At 37.7% G+C, this 9,386-nt stretch overlaps 1 protein-coding gene across 1 annotated transcript; it reads left to right on the plus strand.

Annotated features, from left to right (window-relative positions):
• Window positions 1-109: 109 nt before the first annotated feature.
• Window positions 110-9,068, plus strand: LOC117653770 (enhancer of polycomb homolog 1). The gene is made up of 12 exons (XM_034399659.1): window positions 110-694; window positions 1,670-1,808; window positions 1,897-1,997; window positions 2,071-2,211; window positions 2,296-2,552; window positions 2,677-2,818; window positions 3,120-3,380; window positions 3,455-3,606; window positions 3,713-3,850; window positions 3,934-4,859; window positions 7,114-7,351; window positions 7,438-9,068. Exons 1-12 carry the CDS (start codon window positions 542-544, stop codon window positions 7,517-7,519), a joined length of 2,730 nt encoding a protein of 909 aa, XP_034255550.1. The 5' UTR covers window positions 110-541; the 3' UTR covers window positions 7,520-9,068.
• The last annotated feature ends 318 nt before the right edge of the window (window positions 9,069-9,386 follow it).

Raw genomic sequence — 9,386 nt, forward strand, 5'->3', positions numbered from 1 at the left:
CTTTCCTCTTTTACCCGGTGTTGGAGCGGTGGGCAACTTTTTCAGCAGCGGTGGTCATCCTTCCGAACTGCTGTCGGAAGTAGTCAAGTTGGCAGCTGAAAGTCACAATTTAGTTGTCATGGTTAAAGGACTTGGCCAGTGCATTGCTTTCGGCAAACCACTTTTATTACGCAAAGTTTCATTCAATCCACTTCGATAGCAGACACACACTACTTCTTTAGATATCGTGAAAATAGTATTCGTGAAGACGGTCATTTGAGTCCGAGTACTGACAACGTGCGTCGATTCCCGCGCATTGCATTTTGGTAGTGAATGGCATGGATCCGCCATGATGCCTTCTGTGAAAACGAGTCCTACATTCATGTTTGAAAGTGTTATTTTATATATTGTGACTGAGTGAACGCTAACCGTCAAGATGGGGACGAACTAAGAGTGTCATAGGTTTAATTGCGGAAGGGTTTAAACCCTTCGGGGCCCTAAGAAGCGGCCCACAAGAGGTTTTTAAATTGGTGTTCAATGTGTTGATAGTCTGTCAACAAAAATGAGCAAGCTCTCGTTCAGGGCTAGGGCGCTCGATGCGTCCAAGCCCTTGCCGATTTATATGGCAGAGGAGGTTCCTGACCTGCCAGAATATTCGGCAATAAATAGAGCCGTCCCTCAAATGCCCAGCGGAATGGAAAAGGAGGAAGAAAGTGTAAGTTTTAATGGTGGAACTTGGCTGGAAGCGTGACTGGGCCGCCATCTTGGATGACAAGCCTTACAGGCTAGGCCGCGGGGAGCAGCATCGGTTGACAAATACACCAACTTGAAACTCAATTTTTCTTCCAAATATAGTTTGAAGCTTGATTTTCAAGGTTGAAAACTGACTAGTAAAGCCTTGTGAAGGTTTTTCTAGCAGTGATTTGTGCTGTCACCGCCCCTTTTACGAGGGAAAATAAAAAGAAACCATACCCAACAATCCTACATTTTCAAAGCTACTCATCAATTTAGATTCCTCAAAAATGACGCAGTTACTCGCCAAAGCGGTTCAAGGTGTCTAAAAATAAACAAAGTTCTACTCTTTTTATTCCCCGACACAATTTTACCCTTACATATAAGGGGATCAACGATACATTTCATTAAAAAAATGTTCAGCCTAGGCTACCAAGCTACTGTAAATTTTGACCAGATAGGGTTATGTTGTATTGTCCATTTTAGTTTTTTAATCCAATAAACCTGTTCATTTGAAATCTGAAAATGAGCTTAAAATCGTCACATTTTATTTTCGAACTAGATTTTACCTTATTGCCGCCAGTTCAGATTTGTTTACATTGTCTTGTTTTGTTTACATACTCAGGTTCAAGTATCCCTTGAATTACTTTGCTAACCTCAAACCTGAGTATTAGCCCAATTTTGTTACCTACTGCTTCTAACTTTCTTTAAATCTATCCTTGTTTCATTATGACCTACGTTTGTTTATCATCTGGACAATTAAATTACAGGTAATGGTACAGGTCTGTCACTGTACTCTTTACTGTTTTAGTAGGCTGTTAAAGATTTCATTTGTGTTCAGCGCCGAAAATCACTTCTATAATCCCATTAAGTTTCAGCCGTTTCTTTCATAGAAGTTAGCTCTTGACAATGTTTACCTAAATGTGTGAATTAACGCTTTTATTTGACTATTTTTTAGGAGCATCATTTACAAAGGGCAATATGTGCTGGCCTCATCATTCCTACTCCAGAGGTGCAAAACATGGGAGAGACCGAGGTATACGAACGAATGTACCCATCCAATTACAAAGCGCCCAGGCAACTTATTCACGTTCAACGTAAGTAAATTGTTTTTCTCTGGTTAATCTACTGTAGTGAACCAATTGATAGTTAACAATATGTTAATAATATCTTCTTGAATTTCAGCATTTACCATGGAGCAGGACATTCCAGACTACGACATGGATTCAGAAGATGAAATGTGGATCAAGGCCCAGTCCAAAAAATTAGAACTCACACCTCTGAAGGTGTGTCTTTTACAATATTTTCTAAGTTATACACTGTGGAACTTGCGTATTAATTATTTTTATTTGTAAACAGTTCGAAGAGATGTTGGATCGTCTGGAAAAAAGTAGTGGGCAGTCAGTTGTGACTCTTCCAGATGCAAAGTCTCTCCTGAAGGAAGATGATGACCTTATCATAGCTGTATACGATTATTGGTTGGAAAAGAGATTGAAAACGGTAATTTTTATTTGTTGTTTCAATCTTTATTATTTGCATTGTATGCCGTTTACCTTATCTAAAATAATTTGTTTAAACTTTCAGCAACGCCCTCTTATTCCCACTGTGAAGACTGAGTTGAGAGTTGGAGCTGCTGCAAACAATCCGTATCTTGCCTTTCGACGACGAACAGAAAAGATGCAAACACGTAAAAACCGCAAGAATGATGAAACATCATATGAAAAGATGCTCAAGCTACGGCGGGACCTTAGCCGGGCTGTTACTCTTCTGGAAATGGTGAAAAGACGTGAAAAGACAAAAAGGGAACTGCTCCACCTAACTATTGAAGTGTATGAAAAAAGGTGTGTTTCACGTTTATTTGCAAGTAGTTCTCATCTCTTGGCATGTTTGCTCAGAGAGATGAGACATAATTTAGCTCGTTTTGTCAGTGCAAAGAGTTCTAGAAAGCTCTACGATGCTTGTCAGGTACCAAGCGGGAGACTTCAGTGGACAGTTATTGGCAGAGGTTTCGGCCCTCAAGAGTTACCAGCATCCTCGCCCAGCATTTGCTCCAATCTTCCCAAATCAATACAGCATCAGCCCTTGGACCAACAAGGTTCCAATCAAGGTGATTTGGATGAACTGTGGTGGTGTAGAATGGCTTGGAGTGTCTTATCTTTCTATTACTTCGTAATTAGCTCAACATAAATAAATGCAAAGCTGCCAAATTGTTTAAATTAACATTTTTATTTCTGCATCTAGCCTTTCTTTTTTTTTTCCTTTGAAGAAAGGCTTTAATACCTTTTATTTATTGTACCTATTAATGGGATCTTGCATGATCATTCAATCACTCTCATTCAGTTTTGAAATGTTTGGAGGTATTTTCATGATTTCCACTCTTTGTAATGTCCTTGGTTTTGAATATTTAGGACGAAGCTGTTCCGAGAAAGGAAAAGAGACAGTACAAGAAGCGAAAGCACAAAGCTGGCTCTTCTGTGTGTGGTGCAGGCACTGGCACAGGAAGTCGTGGAGGTCTCGATGGTTATCTCGGCACCCAGGGTAGTTCAGAGGAGGACACCTCAAGCACAGGTATGCGAACAGTTAGTCCTGTTCATGCCACTCCTGAGGCGGAAGATGAAGATGAGGGCCCCTTCGCCTTTAGAAGAAATCCAGCATGCAACTATCATGCAGTAAGTGAGACCTCAAGTTAATGTCACTTTAAAATTTCCTGCTGTTATCTTTCACTCTTAAAATTAATTTTCAGCCCCTTCCTGGTGAATTTGGTAATTGGCCATGGTGTAGCCAGGAAGAAGGTGGTTCAGCTGATCGAAGGTATCGATACTGTCTAACTTCTATCAATAGACCAAAACCTCGATGTATAGGCTTTGCGAGAAGAAGGCTGGGCAGAGGGGGAAGGTAAAATTTGTGTTTAGTGTACTTCAAAATTTTGCCCTGTCTATTTCCTATTTACTAGTGCTCTCCACTGTGTTATATGTGAAGTTAACATGTCAACTGTTTTCAGAGTTATTTTGGATCGAGAGCCATCAGAACTTGACGATGTTTGGAGATCTCTGGACTTTACTGTCCAAGACTCCAGTGTAGCACCATCAAGTACCAATCACAATAACAATGAAATTCTTAGTGAAATTAAGGCAGATTGGTGCGTTCTCTTCCATGAATCTTGTAATTTTGGTACTTTTGTACCTTCAGCTGTTTTCTTGATTGTTACATTCTTGTTAACAGGTTGCACTTTAGACCCAAGATGTCACCAAAGCAAGATAATGAAGACTCTGAGATGGAAGAGGATTTGGCTGAGAGTGTGGCAGATCAAGGCCTGCAGGTCAGGCAAGGGCCTGTCACTCTAGAAGTTGAAAGTGGAACACCAGGAAGTGAATCGTGTCCTTTCAGTACTTTTATGGAATTAGACCTTGATAGGCTGGACTGTAATGACCTTTTCCCCACTTTTGGTGGTATATCCATGTTGGGACAAGACTTTGTGACAGAAGATTGTGGCTTTCAGAAAAGCACAGAGCCCACCTCTTTAAGTGACCAGAAGATGGATTGGGATCGAGGAAATGGTCTTGTCTCAGATCTTGTGTCGCCCACAAAGAAGAGACCTCAAGTTGGTGTGACTGGGTTGTCAGCAAACCCAGTAACATCTGACACTTCTACCTTATCAGCTTTGTTGTCACGAAAAAGTGACAAAGATATTTTCAAATCTGATAAGCAACGGACTGGGATCTATGTTGTAAAAGATGGTCCAGAACTGAATGGTCCCAGCCAAGAAGTGACAATATGTGGTGAGAATGGAGACATTAGGCCATGTTCACCTCCTCAAGTTGGCTGTTCCGCCTTCTTCATGTGCGATAGCAGTGATAATAGTAATGGAGGAATACCACAAAGTAATGGAGAGACAAATATTCGGAAAAGTGTATCAGTGTCAAGGCTAAATCCCCCACCACCATATCCATCTACTTCATTGAATCAGTGTTTGACTGGTAATGGGAGTTGGAACCACATTGATGTGGGTAGCAAGAGTTCAGGGTCAGTGGTAGTAGTGAACCATAGTGACAATGTGACTGGCAGCAGAGTTCACCGAACAGCCGGGGCTGGAACATCGACTGTTATCCTCAGCAATGGACCTCTACCTTCAGCAGCTTCTGCTGAATGTAAGTTACCTACCATGAGGTAGCATTATTTAATTAATGTAGCAGTTCTCATAAAGAACAGCGTGATCATTTTTTACTCCCTGTTAAATCTGTTCATTTGTTGATGTTTTTAAAATGATTTTCCACCCCACTTAATCTACCTCGTCCGTCATAGGGTACTTTAATCCCAAACTGAGCTTATAAATTGACATCACTCTGTAAAGTTTTCATGGGATGGAACTAAAGTTCCTGATAATAGCTGTAGTTCACGTCTCTGAAATGGTTAATACAGTTCTTGGTGATTATTACACTGTAGTCGGATTTTGATAAACTAACTTAACAGTGCCATGCACTTTTTACTCATGAAATTTATGTAAGAAAAAAAAATGTGGTGAAATTACCTTGCATTGTTTTCACTGTTCTACTTGTAACTTGCGGAAAGTGATAGAGTAGTTGACATTTCATCTTTGAAATCTTTTATAATTCGGGTCGCCAAGTTTTTAGAAATTCAGTCAATTTCAGTATTGTGGTTCACTCTGACAGAGCCATTTCTCTATCAATAATTATAATAGTAATAAAATGACTTCTTGAGTGAAACATGGAGGCTGAGAACTTTTTTTATTAGGTATTTCAAGACTTGGTTAGCTGTGAAACTTTCCTAGCCAAGTTATTTTCTTTCCTTATCACATGAACTTGAATTTTGATCTCATTGTGGTCATTATAAAGTATATTTTTCTTTGAAAAAGGAAAAAAATGATTTTATTCTGTGAAATATAATTTGTAGTTTCATATTATTTGCAAAATAATGTTTACAATCAATGCTGCAGTTTGGTGTCAATACCCTCTTTTTTATACCTTTGTACAGATAATACTAAGATGGCAGTATTTGTAGTCAACCGACTTTGAATGCATGTGTTGGCATATCTACATTAAGCGCAAAGTTGCTGTGTTACCTTCTGGTTGCATGTGTGTACGTACCTACTATGTTGAATCATATTGGTTCTCAACCTTTATTCATCCCTCTTTTGTGCTTTCTGTGCATACTTACCCTCAGAAGAGATGAAACAGCAGTTATAGCTGACTCCCTGAAGCTTTTATCCTGCAATTTTCTAAATTCCATATGGATTTTGTTTTTATGATTTGCATGTAGCAGCCATTTTGCATGGTATATCATTGTTATCAAAAGAAAAGAAATTAGTACTAAATGCTGTGGATTGCAAGTGATTTGAAGGACAGTGTACAAATATTAAGGCATAATTTGATAAAGGGCTTGTCCTTCAAAATGCTGGCAACCCTAGAGCAATCTATTTTTGTAAAAACTGTAATGAGGTAAGGTTAATAAAAAATATTTATTACTATTGTTTTGTTTGTTCAATGGTTCCTTTAGACCAATGTATGGCTTTATCTAATACTAGAAAGACTGAGGCTGTTGCAACTGTATGCATGTGTGTACAGTCACTCTTTTTAGAACACTGCCTTAATGCTTCCAAACTACATACCTCACGACTAATTGCTGTGAAATCCATTGATACCCAAATAAAAAATCCCATGTTAAAATTATGTATCTCCCGCAGACAAAAAAAAAGATTTGATGCAAATAGAAATATGCTAATTGCTGCTCCGATGTAACGGGTTTCACTGTAGTTAGACAGGTTATCTGTTCGTTTTATTGTGTTATGTTACTTCAATCTTAACTGTTTGGATTTTCTCCTAAAATATTTTGTTACCTATGCCTTATTTTCGCTTCTTATGTAGCTGAACCTTCGTTATCCAGGTTCACTGATTACCTCTTCATTCAGGATTGCTATTAGGAAAGTATTGGGAAGCTATTTGGCTGTTCTGGCCTTTGTAGTTTGTTTATGTCATTTGTCAGAACTGATGACTTTCGGAGATGAGTAGACTGCTAAAAATGTGTTATCAGAACACTTTAATTCCATAAATGGAGGCTTTAATATTTCTATCTGCTCATCAGAATTTTCAATCTGTTTCTCTGACAATGACAATTTTCATGATGAAACAATTGAGTCTTCATTACTCTCAGATGTTCCATTATTTATAGCTTAAAATTGTGAACACTATTTAGAGTGGTATAGACCTTTGAACTACTTATAACATAGTTATCCATGACATTGCACAAGATCTCTGCAAATTTTAAGGTATACCAAATTGGCTAAGTAATTTTTATTTCTTTGTTTAAAATTTTTTTGTTTGTGTACTTTTTTTTATGCCAATCTGTACCTTTTAAATCTGGAAATGTTATTATTGTCTGTTGCAGATATTGGTGGTAATCTTGCGGGTATTCGTCCATCTACATCCTTGGCCTTAAGTCGTAAAATAACCCTGGTTCAGCATGCTAGAGTTGCTTCTGGAGTTGCTCTATCACCAGCAACATCTTCCGTGAACATTCTCCAGCCGTCCGCTAGTACTTCTGAGACAGCCACCACTCTAATTAGGCAAGTGAACTTGGCAGCTGTCCCGCAGAAGGTTACCTCAAGGGAAAATATGATGAAAAGGTGCGTGCTGCAACACAGCTGAGCTATAAGGGAACTGTCCTAAAATATATTTTTGAGAAAAATATTGGAATTCTTCTTTGTTTTAGTGACGACACATCAGAAGACGTATGCTCAGATAAGAGTCAGTTGGTACGCAAGACAAACTCCCTGCCAATGGAGGTCACCTGACATATCTTCTAGCTGGACTTGTGTGGTGAAGCCCAGCTCAGAAGCTTTTGTTGTCTCTTTCTTTCTCTCTCTCTCTCTTTCTCTTTGTCAGTGTCTTTTTTTGCTCTTTTTGTCACAACATCAACAGTCACAACATCAATGTCTTCCATTTATATTACTTTGCCTGATGTACTAAACCATCTATTAACTCAAAATTATCATCAATAATGTTAGGGCGCCATTGTCACTACTGTATTCTGTATTCTTTAATAGCAAAAGCCAAACAAGTAGAGAGAAAAATGTTTGTAGGTTGGTAGTTCAGTGTGCTAGAGAAACTAATCATTTTCTTTGATGAGGTCACTACCTACTTCTGCAAGGAAGTAGACTTCTTTTGAGGTTCTTTTTCTCGCAATCTTCATTTTGTGTACACAATTTCATTTTATTTTAGTTTTGATAAAAGTTCAGCTTACCTTCATTTAAATTTGTTTATTCTGTACAAATACTAAATAATGTGAAACAATGTAAAAAACTGTATTAGTTGTTGAAGGTCTTAAAATTGACTGTTGGTCTGCATGGTAGATCTATTACTAAATGGTGTAAACTGCAATCTATGTATTTCTAGTTACCATAACTCTTCAGTCTAAAGACAAGAGAAGTACTCAATAGAAAGCTGTTACATTGCTTCTTGGTACGTTCTTGAAAAACTGTTTGACACAATTGCTTTTTCTGAAGGGTGGAAAACAAATTGTTTCCTTCCATTCTGCAATAATTTCTGAAGCATTTTGAAGTGGCGATGATTTGTGGTGATCTTAGTTAACAAACAAGTTGTGTCAAACTACTAATTTTCAAGACAAATATGTTAAGTGTCTTGTCACACATGGTGCTGAAAATTTTCTGTAATGTCCTCATACTCAACATTTTATGCGTATGAATTTTAATAAATAGCCTAGACTTATGTATGTATAACTGATGTGCAGTCATTCTTCTACTTATTACTGGCTGTAAAGATCTGTAATATGCGAAGTATTCATGCACTTTTGTGATTTGCATTCATTTAAAAAAAAAAAAAAAAAGGAAATGAGCCTTAGCACTCTTAGGGTTCAATGTCATAACATTGCACTCCTTAGTCCACAAAGTTTTGGATGAAATATTTTTATATATGCGTTTACTGAAAATGATGTTTCCTGTGTGAAGCTCTTCCTCTGAGTATATGTATTGAAAACAGAGGGAGAATAAAACTAAAAAGTTTAGGTGCTGTGCCTGAAATTGGTGTTTGGATGCAATTTTGTCTGGTAATTATTTCGATGTAAATGAAAAGAAACTTGTAAAAATGAATGTTTGGTGGAGGAGGTAGAGGGCAGATGTACATTAGCACTTCTTTTCATGTGATGTGATTAAAATGTGAGTGGATGAGTTGATGTTCTGGCTTTCGATGTTTCTGACAACTGTGTCATTGGTGCAATAGCCGATAGCCAGGGGTAAATAATATCCCATAGATTTGCATAGGATACTGCTGGTTTTTCTTTACTATTTTTTTTGTTTTTGTTTCCACAAAGCAGTGTTTGTGTAATAATTTAAAACCCCCTTATTTTTTTTTTATTTTTTTATTTTTGTTCTGTGGCTTGTACATAGACTTACATTTTTTGTCAAATTAATTGATTCTCTTTTCAAAAAGTCTGGTGAATATTTTTTATTATTATTATTTGAGAAGAACGTTTTGCATATAAACTGAAGCAAATGGAAATAAATAAGTCTCAAACTTTCGACTTGCCTTAATTTCTCTGCCTATCTCTCTTTATTATTTTTTCTCGCCACAGTTTGGACACAACACAATTTTCTTCTCTAGAGGGAATGCCGGCCAGCTGCTCATCACAACTTCTGGGATATT

The sequence above is a fragment of the Thrips palmi genome, unplaced genomic scaffold (assembly GCF_012932325.1).
Source record: "Thrips palmi isolate BJ-2018 unplaced genomic scaffold, TpBJ-2018v1 HiC_scaffold_10, whole genome shotgun sequence".
NCBI classification, from domain to species: Eukaryota; Metazoa; Arthropoda; class Insecta; order Thysanoptera; family Thripidae; genus Thrips; species Thrips palmi.

What these genes read in the sequence shown, in the direction of transcription:
- LOC117653770 (XM_034399659.1), top strand. Translation starts at nt 542, where the DNA reads ATGAGCAAGCTCTCGTTCAGGGCTAGGGCGCTCGATGCGTCCAAGCCC. An exon ending in TGGAAAAGAGATTGAAAACG is followed by an intron (nt 2,212 to 2,295) that starts GTAATTTTTATT and finishes TTAAACTTTCAG; the next exon opens with CAACGCCCTCTTATTCCCAC. An exon ending in CCAACAAGGTTCCAATCAAG is followed by an intron (nt 2,819 to 3,119) that starts GTGATTTGGATG and finishes TTGAATATTTAG; the next exon opens with GACGAAGCTGTTCCGAGAAA.